General features: G+C 35.6%; 1 protein-coding gene and 1 pseudogene across 2 annotated transcripts in view; both read left to right on the top strand.

Annotated features, from left to right (window-relative positions):
- The first annotated feature begins 656 nt into the window (after positions 1 to 656).
- Positions 657 to 1,903, top strand: LOC143256115 (glyoxylate reductase/hydroxypyruvate reductase pseudogene; annotated as a pseudogene). The gene has a single exon (XR_013031087.1). The product of XR_013031087.1 is annotated as a glyoxylate reductase/hydroxypyruvate reductase pseudogene (transcript).
- A 9,360-nt stretch (positions 1,904 to 11,263) lies between these two features.
- LOC143257717 (uncharacterized) overlaps positions 11,264 to 19,460 on the top strand; it is a 34,884-nt gene continuing 26,687 nt past the window's right edge. Inside the window, exons 1-4 of the mRNA XM_076516751.1 lie at positions 11,264 to 11,327; positions 11,972 to 12,155; positions 13,274 to 13,372; positions 19,268 to 19,353. Coding sequence (XP_076372866.1) covers positions 11,264 to 11,327; positions 11,972 to 12,155; positions 13,274 to 13,372; positions 19,268 to 19,353 — 433 coding nt within the window. The remainder of the gene's footprint in view (positions 11,328 to 11,971; positions 12,156 to 13,273; positions 13,373 to 19,267; positions 19,354 to 19,460) is intronic.

Here is a 19,460-nt window from a genome sequence, read left to right as displayed (position 1 = left end):
AGACTTCTATTGTCAACAGTTAAAGCGCTCAAAGTTTGCACTGAAAGAAAAGAGGCCTGCTTTGATCAGTTGTAAAGATGTTGTGTAACACCAGGATAATGCACGGCCTCATACAGCAAGGATCACATCTGTAAAGATTGAAGAGCTAGACTGGAAAGATTTCCACAACTTCCTTATTCTCCAGACCTTTCCCCATCTGATTATCATCTATTCCGAAGTTTGCAGAACTATCTTGATGGAAAAGAGCTTGGAACACATGAAATTGTCAAAACTACCTTCTCTGCATTCTTTTCCTCCAAACCCTAATAATTTTACAGAAGTGGCATTCAGAAGCTTGTAAATCGTTGGCAGGAAGTAATTAATAATAAAGGAACATTACGTTTTCAATAAGAAAATATATATTTAAATTCTTCAACAGTTATCATTAGAATGTGAAACACTTATATGAAGAAAAATAAAAATGCAGCGACCTATTGGCTAAATAACATATTCTTAAGTTTTATGTTACTATTATCAACAAAAGGAAAATTATGGCTCTATAAATTCAACACTTTTGGGTTAACTCAAATAATCACAAACAAACCTTTTGCACGTGTTTATCCAGAGATGGCGCTTACCGACAACATAGGTTATATAATGAATCTTGAGCTATGCGAGTGACTGAGTTTCACTGAGCATTACACGGACAGTGTAGCACTGCTATCGATAAAACGTAGTCACCATGACAAAATACAAAGTTTTTGTTACTAGGCCTGACATATCGCAGGAAGTGAACGACATGTTGAGGAAGGTATGTGATGTTGAATTTTATAAAGAACCCAAAACAATACCACGTGAGGCGCTTATTAAGGGTATTCAGGGAAAGGATATTATTTACTGTTCAACAACAGATATAATCGACAGTGAAGTACTTGATGCAGCTGGACAGCAACTTAAAGTAATCGCGACCAATTCTGTCGGGTACGACCATATTGATATTAATGAATGCAGGAAACGCGACATCCTAGTAAGTAATACACCAGGGATACCAACTGATAGCGTTGCCGAATTAACAGTAGCTCTTATGCTGATAACTGGGAGACGACTGTTTGAAGCTTCAAACGCTATAAAAAATGGAGAGTGGGTATATATGTGGGAGCCTTATTGGATGTGTGGTGTAGGACTTAAAAATGCCACTGTGGGCATCGTGGGCATGGGAAAAATCGGTCAGGCTGTTGCCGAAAGAATTTTATCATTTAAGGTCAATGAAGTTGTGTACCATGATATACACAAACCTGTTGATGCTGTAGAAAGTATGGGAGCCCGCTATGTAGAATTTGAAGATCTTCTGAGAGAGTCGGACTTCGTTCTTTGTACGTGCAATCTGACAGACAAAACAACAGAACTGTTTACTGCTAAGCAGTTTAACCTGATGAAATCTACTGCTATATTTATCAACACGAGCAGAGGAAAAGTCGTCCAACATGATGATTTATACGATGCCTTAAAACATGGAAAGATCCGTGCTGCTGGTTTGGATGTCATGGTTCCTGAACCGATACCAAAAGATCACAGACTCACCACTCTACCAAACTTGGTCCTTCTACCCCACATAGGAACTGCAGAAGTAACAGTTAGACAAAATATGGCTAAACTCGCGGCAAGAAACGTCTTGTCGTATTGCGATGGGAAAGGTTTGATAACACCGATCCCAGAGTTAAAAGATGTTCAACACAAGGTGGATAAAAAAACTAGACTCACTCCAAATAGTTACGTCAAGTTTGTATAAGAATGTAAGACGGTTTCTGTATTGTTATTTTAATAGCAAAAATACTGCCTCTCTGAATGAGAGTTGAATGTAATTATGTTTTTTACTTATAAGTAGTTCGCTATATGATGATTGTGTGTCTTTTACGCCCAGAACTAAATAAAATCATACTATAATTTTAATCTAGGTAGCGTAATTTAATTTGTTTTACAGGGGAAAATAATAAATTATTACAAATACTATTAGGAGTGACGGTTAATTTCACTGTACAAGAAATTTCATGTTACAAATAAAAACAATGAGCTGACATATGTTATAGGTATATTACAAAAAAACATTGCCAGGCGTTACTAGTTTGGTATAAATAACTTTGTACATTACATTTAATGAAATAGTTGGACGTAATGCTACTTTTGACATTTTCGCTTGTAACTATCAACTTCTTTCATTAATAAAGCGGAGAGTAATTTAGCGAAATACAGTCAAATATTTTAACAGGCTCCTCATGAACCAATGGGGAACATTTTTGTTGAAAAATTATCCAATCCGACTTTTCTTAATTTTAACTGAAATTTTTATTGGCTTAAAATAAGGCATTTCCCGCACTCTTTTGATGTTGGGGGTGCGAAAAGTGATTTCATAAGTTGATTGAAATCTGTAGGTGCATCAATAGCAGCCCGGCATGGCCAGATTTTTAGGGTGCTCGACTCATAATCTGAGGATGGTGGGTTCAATATCCGTTACACCAAACATGCCCTTTCAGCCGTGGGGGCGTTATAATGTGATGATGAATCCCTCTATTCGTTGGTAAAAGAGCAGCCCAAGAGTTGGCGGTGGGTGGTGTTAAGTAACTAGCTCCCTTTCCTCTACTCTTACACTGCTAAATTAGGGACGTCCAATGTAAATAGCCCTCGAGTAGCTTTGCGCGAAATTCCAAAAACAATCAAGCATCATGGACTTAATGACCAAGCACAATAAGCGTGGAAGTCTCCAAATCACAGGAACGGTTTAGGCCCACCTTGATAGACACTGTGTAACAGGTCGAGCACAAAATTATGTCTGTAGCTACTTTCAAATTGTTCCTGTCTACTCACTCTTTTCTTGGATATCTTCATGCTTCGACCTTCTCTGCCGAATCACAAGTGAAATCGTTCTACCTAAACTGAAAGATAAGCATTAAAAAGGTGATAGCGGAAAAATAAAAAGTTGTCAGTTGTTTAATTAATGATTCTAAGAATGTGGCTTTATCGATATGTACTGAATTTACTCTGAACGGTTTGATCTTAGTACTAACTAGTATGGAAACTTGAGAACGTTATATTTCACTTCGAATTTTATCAATTAGCAAGTGAAAACTTGTTTCGAAATTCCATCAAAAAGATACGTCCAAAACCACCCTCTGTAGGAGTTACTGGATTGAAGTGACTTTTGCGATTCAACAAATTATAAAGACACCCCTTGGCTCCTGGGAGACGTGTTAATAACAGAAGAATATATCGAACTTCACTTTCTGCATGTTAACACGTTGGCTTCCAAGCTTATTTTACCGATACTTTTTAGGGTCCCATTAGTCATTTTACAATTACTTTTTTAGAAAGAGTGTATGTGTAGCCGTTGTGTCCAAGCCAATAAGTGGTCTTTTAAAAAGAAAACAGAGAACGACTCACCGGTGGGTCGAGTGAGAGTCAATGTGTTAATAATATCTTGGAATATTATCTATAAAAATATAGTTTCTGGGATTTCGTCAAAAGGCACTGATATATAACTGAAACTCACTTATTTATAAATTCTTCTTTTGTTATTAATCTTTGCTTGTAGTTCAGTCCTAAATTTGTTGATGTATGTTGTATATAAACCAGGCTTTTTTTTGCTTTCAGATGGTTAGCTAAAGTCAAACTGTTTTGTCTGTCTCTAGCCAAATAACATATAGGATGTAATCACACACACACACACACATATATACATACACCTAGTGGCACATGAAAAACGTGTTTTTCGTAGCGAATTGATATTGACACTGGAGGTGATCAGCTCACATGTATCCTACTTGGCATTGTGTATAATGCAAGACTTTTTTGTTGTTTTAATAACAGTTATCTAATGGTGTCTCAGAAGAGAAACCAAACTAATTTCAATTAGCATTTGATGAAGATAATGCGAAGTTACAATAATGAATTTATTCTTACGTTTTTAATATTTGGGTGAAAGTAATCTATGCTTATTTGCAGAAATTCATTGCTAATTCATCGATAACAAATACTTTGGCTAATTAACCTTTCTAACGAACAAACGCAGTAATTCTCATTGACTTGCATTGTACTAAAACATTTATTAACTCAATAATTCACTGATTCCGAAAGTTGTATTGTGTGTTTAGTTCTACACACGCCCCATCTCGAGGGAGAGATGTCTACAGACTAAGAACACTAGAAATAGACTTTCGATACCTGTGGTGGGCTGACCACAGATGGCCCATTGTGCAGCTTTATGTTTATATACAAGCAAAGAAATTTCTATATACTATAGGAAGCACCCAGATTTTACCTTTCATTAAATTTTCTTTTTTGTTTCATCGTGATAAGTTTGTTTTGGAATTTCGCACAAAGCTACTCGAGGGCTATCTGTGCTCGCCGTCCCTAATTTAGCAGTGTAAGACTAGAGGGAAGGCAGCTAGTCATCACCACCCACCGCCAACTCTTGGGCTACTCTTTTACCAACGAATAGTGGGATTGACTGTCACATTATACGCCCCCACGGCTGGGAGAGCGAGCATGTTTAGCGCGACGCGGGCTCGAACCCGCGACCCTCGGATTACGAGTCGTACGCCTTACGCGCTTGGCCATACCAGGCTCATCGTGATACGCTACCTACGACAAACAAAAATCTAAATTAATATATTAAAAACTTGGTGGAGAACCTGTCGCCTTGACGAAAATTATGTAAATTATTCTAGTTTACGAATAATAATTTAGCAACTTACATAAAATAGGCCGAAAAGTTATCAATTTGATTTATTTTTGCCAGTTTAATTAGCTAAAACAGACATAAAAAACTACCGAAAAAATGTCTTTCATTGACGAATATGAATCTTGTGGTTGTTACAAAACCCAACTCGCAATGTGCGGGTCGTGGGTCCGAATCTTTCTTACTGAACCCGCTCACTCTTTCAGCCGTGGGAGTGTTATAATATAATGGTTAACCCCGCTATTCGTTGGTAAAGAGTAGTCCAAGAGTTAGCGGCGGGAGGTGTTGACCAGCTGCTTTCTCCCTAGTTCATCATTGCTAAATTAAGATCGGTTAATCCAAATAGCTCTTGTGTAGCTTGGCGCGAAATTCAGAACAAACCAACATAAACTGAATATAAATCCAAGGGAGCGAGGTAGCGCTGTTGTAGAGCCATGTAAAAAATCCGAACGATACCATAGAATATTTCCTCTACTTTAACTTTTGAGTGGTAGGAGCTTCTATTAGCGAAAGTCAGTTCCTCAGCTTCGATGGTGGGTGATGATAAAGTGCCTCCTTAGCCTTTAGTCAATAGTTTAATATTAAGGACATAGTCATACAACCCCAGTAGCACTGCCGTAAATACAAAAGTAAATTCGGTTTATAATATAGTACTTGATTCCAAAAGAACTGTCTCTAATGTAATATATTAAGCGGCAGACATTTTATACCAACACAGTTTATATTACCTCGAATAAATATGTAACGAGCAGGGGCGTAGATCCTGGGGGGATGGGGGATACACCCCCTTCATTTTAGCTGGAAATATGGTAGATACAATAATCCCCCCTACACTTCAGTCTGTTGAATTGTTTTATTGCATCACAGGCCTACAAATTGTGTGTTTGTTCTTGTGATTCTCGTGTTCTTACCAATCGAATTGCATAATTAGGCCTAGATGTAGGCTTTTTTCAGTAGCCGAAATGTACATCATTAATATAGGCGTGCTTCTAAGCTTTTCGATCTAAGCGATAGTTCGTATCAGTTAGAAGGCTTAACTATACATGCAAGTATCGTGGCAACAAGATTAGTCTGTGTTTGCATGTTTACAGCTTTCAGGTTCACGTAATCAGAGATTACCAATTTGGAAATTGCACAGTCCACATAAGTGGTTGCAAAAATCTTCCCCCCTCCCCCATTGGGTGTAAAAAATCTACGCCCTTGGTAACGAGGTCACAAAAATTATCTTTAGGCTAATAGCTCAAGTCTTGAAACGATATCCCAGAACAATTCTCATTCTACTGTCCTTCAATAATAATAACCGTTATATCAGACTTAATCAAAACCTTGAGAAAGAGTTCAGTTAATGTCAAGGAAATATTTGAAAAGTCGACACACACGGTTCACTACTTTTCATCAAGTTTCATATTAAATCTCACGTGATATAAAAGTACGTGCTACGTTACCTCAAAAACTAGAAAGTTATTTCACAACAAAAACATACTTTATAAAAGTACTAATCAGTCATATTTGTTTACCTACTTTAATGTGAATGTCACAATACTGCATACAGCAAGGAAAAGAAATCTCTTAGCACCTCAGTTTGTTTTCCCTTAGCCCGTTTAAACTTAACACTTATGTTTTTTTTTTATGTGCTTTCCTTGACATGGTAACATACGTACTCACGCTTATAATTAATCACTGTTGCATCAGGCCTTTTTTTTTAACTATGTTCTTTATTTATTTGTACTACCATTAGGAAGTAGATTTATGTTGAAATTCAAAACAATATTTGTGACCCAGGTTTACAACTTTGTAGAATGAATGGTAAACAGAAATGAAAAAGGAAAAAAAATAAACTATTTTGTTATCATTAAATGAACTTTACTTGGCCTTCTTTTCCCAAATAAGTTTTACAAAATATTTTCGATGAAAAACACATCAAAACATTTGTGTGAAACGTAAAATTATTTTGGTACTTGGTAAGATTATTTGGGAATGAAGCTTATAAGATTGCACTTAAATTGAAAACTCTTATGACATTCTTCATAAATATTCATTAGTATGTGTGTGTTCTTATAGCAAAGCTACATTGGGCTATCTGCTGAGCCCACCGAAGGGAATCGAACCTCTGATTTTATCGTTGCTGAGACTTACCGCTGGGGGGGCTATTCACTTGTAATATCCAGAGGATGTATCAAAGAAACAATAAAAATATATAAAATTAAAAAATCCAAGTTGTGATGATTGAACAGATATCTTTTTGCCGTTGGGTAAAGTTGAGAAGAATGAATAGCTAACAGACGTACGCAGGCTCTATCATCAGTGGAAACACCCAATAATTAATGCATGGAATGAAGCAAACTTTATAAAAGGATCACATCAGGAACAGAAATTTCTGAATATGGGGTTAAAAGTGATAAAAATCTGAGCACTTTCGAAAGATGGACTCGTTTTTTCAGGATCCACCTTTCGAAAGCACTCAGGTTACAAGACTTTTTGAACACGTGTTTTTCTGACATTTATAAACATGTCATGAAGTATTTACATGAGGTATGAAACACACGTCAGCAAACATTGGAAATGGTCTAACTGCTCACAACCATTAAGAATACAACTATATATTAATTGATTACACAAAAAAAGTAAGTACATGAATGTGCCAAAGGATATCGCTGGAGACATTGATGCTATATTCGTTTTATGAAACAAATTGAAACTGATCTATATATTGATTATATTGCTATGCTCGGTAATTAATCACTCACCCCTTCTAAGAGTAAATTTGACACTGTTTATTATCTATGTTTATGAAGTTATACGCTTCGTCGTCTCAAGGGATTGGTTAGTTGTAGGTTCATACCATAAAGACAAAAGGATAACGTTGAAACCACAATGTTTTGGAATGTTGGAAATAGAAATATTATTTGAGTGTTATAGATAAAAATACAACAGAAAAGATGTTCCTTTATTTGAAACAACAGTCAGACTACGGAAGAATCTGAAGACACTGATACCATAAGGTAGCGGATTTAAGGTTGGTGGCCCAGGAAATGATAATTTTTGTGGGCCTTACATCCCATGTAATTTTACATATAATAAATTTATCAATGAGCCCCCATTAAAACCATGGGCCCTGGGACTAAGTCCCTCTAGCCCCAACCTAAATACGTCATTGATAGCATGCATACTTAAGAAAAAAAAAGTGTAGATACACGGGTGTTCTAAGTAATGATAACCAAAGCTGGGATCATTTATGGTGTGCGAACATAATGGATTTCATATTTTTTGTCTTTCAGAGAATCTCCAACACATTTCTCAAGTACATACAGTCTCTTACTTAAGTTGGCTAATGGACTCGTGGTGGGGAAAACAAAGTTTAATAATAAAGATAACCATTAATAAAACATAATATATTTTTATTTAGTTTTAAGAATTCTGGAACATACTTACTCCATCATCTGGAAGAAAATTGGAAAAATAATATATGTTGACTAATGATACAGTATTGTCAAACACTACTTTACTGACATGGTAGACAGAAAGAAAATAGATTATGCTAATATGATATTCTATTAATAAAACCGTACGTTTCTCACCAGAAGGTAGGGGGTTAAAAGACTAAAGAACTTGTTTTTGCAAATACACTCCAGCAACATGAATTAAAATACCTTAATAAATGTTTAATTTATAATAATTTAACATTCCTGAAAGTAAAGTTACAGTAAACCCAATCAACCAATACACGTTGTGATGTAACTTAAGAAAGATTAGATCATGATTCAAGTTTAACTAAAGGAGTGCAATTAAACTTTCGGCGAGTTCTCGAAAAGTGTCAATTAACTTTTAAATCAAGTATAGCAAAATTGGGGCCTTTTTTTAAAGTCCTTTTTGAATATCATAATCCACTAGCTGCATTTTGGCTCCGTGATATACACACATACGGTGCTAAAGTGGGAAATTAAAAGACGTGAAATATTTAGCACTTTATTAAATAGTTTTAAGTCTGAGAAGCTGTATACGGCGTTAAGAACAGAGCACTCTTTTGTTACGAGTAAACTTTCTTTAATACGAAGTTCAAGGTCTGAAGATTCCGTGATATTGATAAAGAAATTGCGTGACCCAAGGTTTCGACATATGAACAAATAGATGAGTGTCTGGGTTAAATAGTGGACGGCCATTTCATTACAATACTCCTCACAAACTAGTTTTTTAAGTGGTGTTTTGTCTTGACAATGTATGAAACTTTACAGTCCCTAATATAATGAATAATTTGCAACTTTCTAAAAATACTGAAGTTTTACAGATAACAAAATTGTAGAGTTAGCAGTTTTAAATATGAAAAATTATAGTTATTGGAACTAACTCTCATTTTTCTAAATTACCGTTAGAACTACGAATGTTTGTTTGTTTTTGAATTTCGCACAAAACTACTCGAGGGCTATCTGTGCTCGCCGTCCCTAATTTAGCAGTGTAAGACTAGAGGAAAAGCAGCTAGTCATCACCACCCACCGCCAACTCTTGGGCTACTTTTTTACCAACGAATAGTGGGATTGACCGAAAATTATAACGCCCCCACGGTTGAAAGGGCGAGCATATTTGGCACGACGGGGATGCGAACCCGCGACCCTCGGATTAGGAGTCGCACGCCTTAACGCGCTTGGCCATGCCGAGCCAATGAATTTGGAATTAAAGACGTAGTGCGTAACTTTTACTTAAAATCAGCACTTAAATACGTTTCAAATATTGAGGCCAAAAAAGTCAAATAACTAAAACATTACCCACCATGCTTCACTTACATTGCTTTTTAGGTGGCAGTTTTCAAGTCGCAAAACTGAACACAGTAAAACAGAAACATATCTTTATGTACAAGAACTCTTCTGAACCTAACATGATTACATCAGTAAAATGATCTTCTCCTTCATATGAACATGATCGCAGAAAATGATCTGATTACTCGGGTGGGTCATATCTTGGGAACCAAATCCCTGGTTTAATGAAAAAAAAATTATTCTTCACATTTTCTCTAACTAACTCATGCAAACAGTATTATTTTGTATCATAGTAGGTCAGTGTGATAAATAAATGAAACCTTTATTAAAGTGAAAGGAGATCATATTTTTATGATAAATAAAATACCTTGTTAAAGGACCAAATAGAGCAAGACTAATTCCAAGAAAGGAATATGATAAGTTGAGAATATTTCTATGATGTAGCTTTCTGTGTCCAAAGGTCAGTATTCATGTAAAATGATGACGTAAAAATTATATAAATAGTTAATTAAGCAATGAATACTCTCTTATCCACTAAGTGACATGGATTATTTTAACTCGGTGAAGCTCTGATATTAGCGGTTGCTGGATATTTGGTTTTAGTTTACTTATGGCTCAGTTACAGTTCTTGACTAAAGAATCTAGTATAAAGTTATTAAGCATGTATGTTGCTTTTTTTCTTTTTCTGGAGCTAATGATAGTTTATAAAAATTGTGCAGTCAGTGCTGCATTTTTTTAAAACCTAAATTAAAATTTTCATTGTGTGCATTAATTATGGCATAATGACCAAAATAAAAATATATGTTGTGCAATATGATAATCAGTAAATATAATTAGAAAAATATTATTTAGTTTCTTGTCTAGTTTGCAGGTTGTAAGTACTAAAGTGGGGGGAGTACCTTAGGTTTTACCACCAGACCTGGTGTGGTTGACAGAACCTAGTGTAGCTGGTACGTAATTGTTTTTTCTCACTCATAATTAGCTTTTGTATTCAGAAGTAAATCAGATAATACAAAAGGGTCGTAAACCGCTAAAAAACTGAGTAAGTATGAAAGGTTAACATGAGTATTTCGTGGTTTAGAATAAGTGCCCAAAAACACCTTAACATTTCTGTAAATAAAGGATGCAAGATAAACTAACTTACCATGAAATCCATTACTTGTTTTGCCCTGCAGCACTAAAGAGTCATTAAAACTAACCCTGTGGAGAACAGACTATACTGTCTGTTTCATTCTCATAGCATCCATATCAGCTAGTACAACATTTCCCGTAGCATGGGGCGCTCCACCCTCATCTCAGGGAGGCATAAATTATCTGTGATGAGGCACAATAATGCATAGTTAAGTGTTTAGATATTTTTTTTTATTAAAGAAAATAATAATTAATTACTACAATACATATAATGTTTTAATATGTATCTGTGAATTATATCTAATCACACAACTTTCCCTTATCTAAAAAAAATGGTGGCACATGAAATCATGTTTCGTGCATAAAGAGTGATGACAAAAGTTTGGAAAATACTTTACTAGTACATCTGTATCTATACATATTGGAAAACACTTGACTAGTACATCTGTATCTATACAAAGATTTGAAAATCAAAAATGCGAGTGGCCTGCATTAGTGAACTTGCATTGTAAAATCCTTTGGCTCTGCACACCTTATTAGGCCAAACTGAAATACAGATTGCTAGATTACCTCAAAGTTGTATTTAACTATGTAATACCCAGGTACATCAAATCTGTGCAACCATTGTGTGGTTTGTTACATTGAATTGTTTAAAAAAGAAAGCCATTGGATGAAGTGGTTTGAAACTTCAGAATTTCTTTCCACAGGTAGCATCTGCAAAGAAGGTGTTTTGTGTATGTGATATTTATATGAACTTACAGCTTTGAAATGTGGAAAATATTTGTTGTGATACATTTTATTTTCTGTTTTTTGTCCTCTTACACTGTCTTAAAATTTTCCTATACTATTTTACAAAACTATATTGTTGTCCTTAATTTGAAAAATAATATACACAGCTTCACAGTTTTCTATCACTGGAATACAATAAAAATAACTCAAGTTTTAAAGAAACCAATTTTTTGAAGATTTTTAAACCTAAAGGTTTCATTTGATACATGTAATAATTTTAAATCCTGTTTATATTCACTGTTTTTTAAATATTTTTTTAGCAATTTTCTTTACCAATTCAAGCAGTCACTTAAGCTAATATGAACTAGTGGAAACAAGGCTTAATACGAAGGCCTAACAGCAATACAAAAATTCATTTTTTTCAACAAAAACTTTTTACCCTTTCGCACTGTAACATAATACTCCAAATAAATTATGAGAGGATAGAGCTAGCTCTAAAAAGAAATCAGTTTTATATTATTAAAATGAAACATTGTATATTTCACATCAGTGTTGTTTTGTATGACTAAGCCTAAAGTTACATCTGAACTAAATATTGTTGTAGCCTATTTGAGTGTCTTAAATTTAAAATTTGTTTTCTGTAAATTAGGTCTCGTGGCAGGTCTTAACCAAGCTATATATGATCGAAAAGTTGGAAAAGTTGTACCTCCATGGGTCGCTCATCAGAAAAGTAAAGAAGCATACCAGTGGAAGGATATTGCATCTTGTACTAAAGTAGTGTACAACAAAATCATACAAGACCCTGTGCACAGTCTTGGTACTAAACTTTGCTGGTATGTGCTCCTTCTAATAGAAACTATTCTTTATATTTCTAGAGAGCGCAGCTAAGACTTGTCCAGCTTGAAAATATAATAAATAAACATGTCAAATACTTTTTATGAATTATACTGAACATTTTTCAGTACCTTTAGCATTATGCAATCACCTTCCTCTGTGCTTACACGATTGTTATTTGTACAAAGCAATGTGATACTATTTGAATAAAAATACCTTCCCATATTTATCAAACTGAACATTACTACAGTACTGGTTATGGCTATTGGAAAACTGCCAAGTAAATAAATTGTAAGTTTTATACTGTATTCCACTGTGCACAATTGTAGGGATTGGTTCCTTTAAAAGTCCTAACACTTTCTGTTTTGTCACTAGTCAGTCATTATTGTTGAAGAGGTGTGAAATAAGTGATTCATCAGAGCACATTCTATTCATATTTTCTCATCTTATGATTGAATAAATAGAGAGTTCATGTACCAGTTGAATAGTAAGTAATGAGAAGCAGCTCATGTACCACATGAATAGTAAGTAATGACAAGCAGCTTATGTACCAGTTGAATAGTAAACAGTTACCCAAACAGCTCATGTACCAATTGCATAGTAAACAGTTAAAAGCAACTCATGTACCAGTTGGATAGTAAACAGTTACAAGCAACTCATGTTCCAGTTCGATAGTAAACAGTTACAAGCAACTCATGTACCAGTTGAATATAAACAGTTACAAGCAACTCATGTACCAGTTGGATAGTAAACAGTTACAAGCAACTCATGTTCCAGTATAATAATAAAGGGGAATAAGAATCTCGTGTCTTGTTATTTGGATAGTTTCCAAAATTATTATGATACTGAAAAAGATATTGTTGGTTAGAATGGTATGAAATGTATTTATTAGTTTACTATGTAGGTTAAATGTTTTTGTTTTTATAATTAAGTTGATTTCAACAATTTTGTATCAAAACACACCAAGTAATGTATATTTACACAAGTTAAGGACCAATTTTTACTGGTATTAGTCTATAAGGTTTTATATCATAGAAAAAAAGTGATTCTATTTTATTGTTATCTGACGTTAAGTTTACGTTGGTATAAAAACTATTATTTCTTCCCTCTTCCACAGGTATCACAAATTGGTGCAGTTGGAGAACTTTTTTTTGCTCTACTTCCTGCAGCAGAACATTTATTGTTTTTGTTATCTCAGTGGTTTAAACCAGAAGAGGTAAACACCCTTATTGCTAGTGTGTAGAATTCATAGAGAATATAAACATATATATACACACACACATAAATACAGCATAAAACCATTTAAACAACAGAAATTATTATGTAAAGTATGCATGTATTAAGCAGAGAGATATAATGTTAAAATATTGTGCAAAGAAATATTTCTATAAAAAGCCCATATGATCTTGTTATACTTAGAAAACATACACAACACACAGGAAAACATGTTGCATTCATGCCATATTTTTTTTTATAAATTAGATGTCCATTTTCTTATTCAACTGTGTTGTCATAGGAACAACTTGTTTTAAACCTAGTTTTCTTACTGCTTTTTCAAGTGGTACAGTACATCAAAATTGATTCTTTTTAATGTTAACAGTATTGCTTACTATGCTATCAGCCAGTTTTTAATTATGCTTCCATTTGTAATATTATTTAGTTAATGAATTACAGAGATGATATACACCTAATTTATAGAGGTGTGATAAACATACAGCATTAGTAGTGGTGTGAAGAGAAAATGGATGTTCTAAATGGGCTGTATGGAGGGTGGATAAAAAAAGGTGTTGCTGGACAGTGTTTTTTTTTGTGGATTGAATATTACTGTACCGTAAAATCCGTTTACCGAAAAAGATACCCTGTAATCACCATGGTGAAGGTGAGTTCTGATTATAACTATGTAATCAAAAGCAAACGCTTCTAAGTCCAGATCCAAATGTGAGATTTGTTCCCCCCTCATATGACAGAATAGCCTACTCAAACAAGACTCACTCATTTCCTACATTTTAAATGTTCTAATTAATAATATATTAATGGTATTAACACTAGCTGATTCCAATAAGATACTTCCCTCTTCTCACAAGATTAACTATTCTCATACAGTGCTGCCATCTATAAACAGTTTTTTTTCTTTACACATGCCCAACTTTCCTTCCTTTGTTCTACCTTCACAACTTTTTTACATTATTTCTCTACCACCCATCTCCTCACTTAAGCTTTTCATCAAAACCCTGAGGGATTTTGGGGGATATCCTTTCCCTTCTTTATTCTATGTTGGCTCATTTGTCGTCTTCGGCTCTGGCTCTGCATACGTGGTTTCTCTGTTGTTGGGACCTTCTAGACTGTGATGCAACCTTAACTCATACATGTTTACCATCATCTTATCTTAGGTGTTTACATATGGCCCACTTCTATGGTAATACATATTGGACACAATCTCTGAGTCTTTTTGAATCATGAACTTCAGCAGCACAACAACAGTCTGTTATGTCTCACTCAGAGCCCAGTACAGCACCTATTACCATTTCTCCTCCTTCTTTTTCCCAACACTTACTTGTTCCTTCTCCTTGAGGTCCTCATCTCATCGCATTCTTTGACAATGCACATCACATCACCTGGTGGATTCTAATCTGGTGAGAGCTTGGCTAACCAATTTTCTTCACTACTGGCATCCTTTCATCATGGAACATTAAGGTCTTCAAGTTTTATTGGAGGGATTCATAATCCCATTTTTTTCCTTCCTCCAGTGTCTCCTACACCCATTTTCTTTACTCCATATTGGAATCTCATGACCAGCCAGTGTCTGTTGGAGGTGGTTCAGAAACTATTATCTCAGCAGGACATTGAATCTGTTATATATCTTTCACCTAGTTTTATTCAAGATTCTTTGTTGTTCTTAAGAAAACCAGGACTGGAAGCCTATCATCAATTCGTCTTTCCTCAATTACTTTGTTCAACTGTCCCATTTTACTGTTTCTTACCTGACAGTGGGCATTTTCTCTGGGCTTATGAATGACAGGTATTGATGTCACTAGTGTTTATCTCCATATCCCTATATCCCCATTGTCTCGTCGGTATCTTCAGTTCGTCCATCACATGGTGTTTTATTCCTTACTCTTCAAGTTTGCTTCTGCCCCTTATGTTTTTTTCAAACTGAAGTTTGCTAACCATACCCATTGGCCTCTTCTAGTGACTGCTCAAATGGGCTATTTAATCATATTAAAGATGTCCTTCCTTCAGCCTACCCAATATCACACCCACTTGGGTGTCTTTTTCAACACCAATCATTCAGGTCCAGCCTTTTCCTCTGCAGCTTCATTCCATGGAATTGTTAGTTCATCATGCTCTTTCAGCTCTCTCACTTTCTGCTTGTAAGGTTCTGTCGTTTGGGGGACGTGGTCTTCAGTGATGTCACTAGTCATACTTTGTCATGCACATAGGTGACCCCTTCGTGAAACTCTTCATAATCAGTAGAACCTGCTTGGGATCCCTTGTCAATTCCCTTTATCCTTACTTCTAGCTTGATTACAATCTCTGTTGATGGTTGGACAAGATCCTTATGTTGGTGAATGTCCCACTTCCTTCTCCTTATCCAGAATTACATATTTTCACAGATGCATTCCTTCAGGGCTGTAGAAGGCTTTAGATCAAAAGGTCTTTGCATATCAAAGTTCTTGAGCTTTTTTGCACTCCATTGGACTTTAAATAACTCACTTCCCTTTGTCCCCTGCTAATATCAAAGGTTCAATCCCCTTCAATGAACACAACAGGTAGCTTATTGTGGCTTTGCTATAAGAAAAACTCACACATACACGCATATAAACGTGCTTGCTTCCTCTCACCAGACAATGTCTGTTGGTGATTCTTTCTGACAATTCTACAATGCTAGCTCATATCAATCAGCAAGGGGACACGTGGTCAAGAGACCCCTGTTTTAAAATGTTGGATCTACCATATTGGACCCACATAGATCATATTAATCTTGTGTGTTACATTCCAGGTGCTTTCAATCTCTTAGCAAATTGCCTTTCATGCCCCAATCAAATATGTCTGATGTAGTGATTTTTAGATCCCTTCATTTTCTGGTGGCTTTGATATTGGTGGGGTTTTCATTTTCCCCACGTAGATTGGGCATGCTACCTACTTCAGTCACAGGTTAGCCCTCTTTTAGTCCCCAGCATCTCAGCCTTGGGCTTTAGCTGTGAATGCCTTCAACTAGGATTGATACCATAAATTCCTTTATGTTTATCTTCTTATCTGATTATTTCACCAGGTAATCTCTCTCATCCATACCACTCTGTCAAGTACTTCTCATCACTCCTTATTGGCTACCTCAGCTGTAGTTTCCACAATTACAACAACTGCAATTTTTCCCTCCAGTATCACAACCTTTGTATCCCTTCCTTCTTTATTACCTTTGGTCACTCTTTCTACATCCAGCCATTCACCTCCTTTGTCTTTACATTTGGCTTTTCTCTAGTCCTTGGTGAGTATATCAAGTAGCTTTCTGTTTAGGTCATCCCAGACATCCTTCTTCAATGGAGGTGTATCAACCCAAATGGAAAATGTAACTCCAGTATTCCCTACTGACCAACCTACTGTGACTAGAGTGTTAGAGTTTCTTATGTGGATTTTCAACCATGTGTCTTCAATCTCATCGTCCTCAGGTTATTGGGCCACCTTATTCTGTACCTTTGATTTTTCTGATATAATTGAGTATTTGCTCTCCTGTCCTTACCATGTTAATGTGTTCCTTCCAGATTTGTCATCTCCCCCTTATGGTATATTCCTCCAGACTGGAATATTAATGTGGTCCTCCACTCCCACAATTTACCTATGTTTCAGCCACTTTCCTCATGTTCCATCATTCTCTTAAAAGGTATTTCCTTCTCCCATTAGGCTGTGGAGGTCAAGGGTCAGATTTGTTTATCATTGATGTTTCACATATGTTTTACCACCCTACATATATTCTCCTTTCTTCCTCCCAAAGACCTCAGATGATATGGAGGGTAACTCTCCTTTTGCCTGTTTCTCTTCCTTATATTTCTCATCTCTTTTGTTGTTTCAATCCAGATAGACTTCTATGTTATACTGCCCAAATAGCTTTCTTCCACGGTACCTGTTACCGACTCTTTATTACTCGGAAATCTTCCTCTGTTTGGGATCTTTCCCTTCTACCGTCACTAGTTGGGTTTGACATTTTATTTGATTGACTTATTCTTACTTGGCTTCCTCCCAGAATTTGTTCCCGATGTTTTCAGATCAGATTTAATACTTCACATTTTCCCTCACATATCATCTTCATCAGCCATGAAATCCTACAGTCCTGCATGTGGACTACATCAAATACATTCATCTCCCATTACTTACACCATATAGCAGTTTCTTCTTTGTTGGGTTTTTGTCTTCCACCTGCACCCATTCTTCAGGCTTCAGTGCAACTTTGAGCAGGTAAGTTTATGTTTCTATTTTTCTTTCAGGAACCCTTGCTTTACTTACTCATTATATGGATCCCATTCTGTGGTGAGTGGTGCCTGACCATCTGTTCTTCAACTTGACATCCCCACTATACAACCGTGTTGACTCATGCTTTACCTTCCATGACTTTGCAATGCTCACAATTGAAATGGGATGTTCCATAAAATCACTTGTATGTGAATAAACTTGCAATGTAATTGCTTCATAAACTTGCCCATTACAGATGGATGGATGAACTGCATGGGTAGAGCAGAAGGGAAAAGCTGCCCATCCCTGCAATGCCTTGTATTAAATAAATCAGTATGGTCCACTTTTCAAATTAGGGTTTCATTGTAACCCATTGCACTGTCTCAGGTGATAACATTCCTCTGGACTTTCTACCACTTTCTCACTCCCATTTCTTCTTGTGGAGTATGGAAAACCTTATTACTTTATAATTCCAAGCCACCAGGGTGGTCTACCATAGAGGCACTCTCCTGAATGGATTCCATACAAAGACGGCTGTAACCATTCATTGCAGAGTAGAGTGGTGGTGTTTTGCAGGTGTAGATGATATGCTATTCTTCAGTATGCAATATACACTCACATGGGAGTGAGGTGTCAAATTGCAGTTAACCCACTGACTGGGAGTCGAGTCCTCATCTATTCCCCACATGGATGTCAGTACCCCGTGGATGAGTTTTGGAAGGGAGGGAAGTACTGTATGAGGAGTTGTAACTTTCCTTGACTGAAAATATATTTCCAATAGGTGTTTCCTTCTGCTAACTCGTCCCACCATTCCTCTACCCACTTTCCTTCAGTGCTTATGTCTTCCGCCAAGCTTTGAAGTGATAGTTCAGTAGAGACATATAGAGGGAGTCATGCTTTTATTGGCAGATGAGTGATGCATGATGATTTAAAAGAGAGAAATGTTGGAATCATTTGATTTCAATAAGAGGGAGCAGAAAATATGTGGCATGTGTAAAGACAACATTGTGTGTAGAGGGCAGCACTATATTAAAATACATAATCTTGTGAGAGGAGGGAAGTACCTGTCAGAAATACATTTTCAGTCAAAGAAAATTAGAACATTAGCTTTCAATTATTTTCTGATAAATATTTCTCCTCAAACATAAAGTTTTGTTCAGTTGGATATTTTACCTGTAGACTTCAGGATAGTAGATAAAGTTAAGAGATTTATCAAGATTTTACCAACACAGGTACTTTATAAAGAAGTTAATGGATTTATCAAGATTTTACCAACACAGGTACTTTATAAAGAAGTTAAGAGATTTATCAAGTTTATATCAACACAGATACTTTATAAAGTTTATAAAGTTAGTTAGATTTATAATGGATTTATAATCAAGTTTATATCAACACAAGTACTTTATAAAGAAGTTAATGGATTTATAATCAAGTTTATATCAACATAAGTACTTTCTAAAGAAGTTAGTGGACTTATCATCAAATTTTTGTCAAATAAATTACTTTATTTCTCTTGTGTAGCTTTTTCTCCATGTCATGTCCACAAGGAAGAGACTTTGTTTATTGTTTTATAATTTAGGTATTTCTGTATTGTTACGTTTAATGACAGGTCCTTTGCATTAAGAGATTAGAATCTAGATAACATAAGATTTTGATCTGTTTATAGGATATTGACAAAGCTGCAGATGTTAGAAAGAAGTTCCAGTCTCATAGATCAGTACACAGTAAGAGATGACCTCTCTAGCAGATATTGTAAGTCAGCATTTGTTGTTATTTGGTACTCCTTGTGTTGTCCTCTATACTGTTGTTAACTCATACATACCACATTTGTTTTCTACAGATCTAAAAACATAATAGCA

The sequence above is a fragment of the Tachypleus tridentatus genome, chromosome 7 (assembly GCF_004210375.1).
Source record: "Tachypleus tridentatus isolate NWPU-2018 chromosome 7, ASM421037v1, whole genome shotgun sequence".
Lineage (NCBI taxonomy): Eukaryota > Metazoa > Arthropoda > Merostomata > Xiphosura > Limulidae > Tachypleus > Tachypleus tridentatus.
This window is presented reverse-complemented; position numbering and strand designations above follow the sequence as displayed.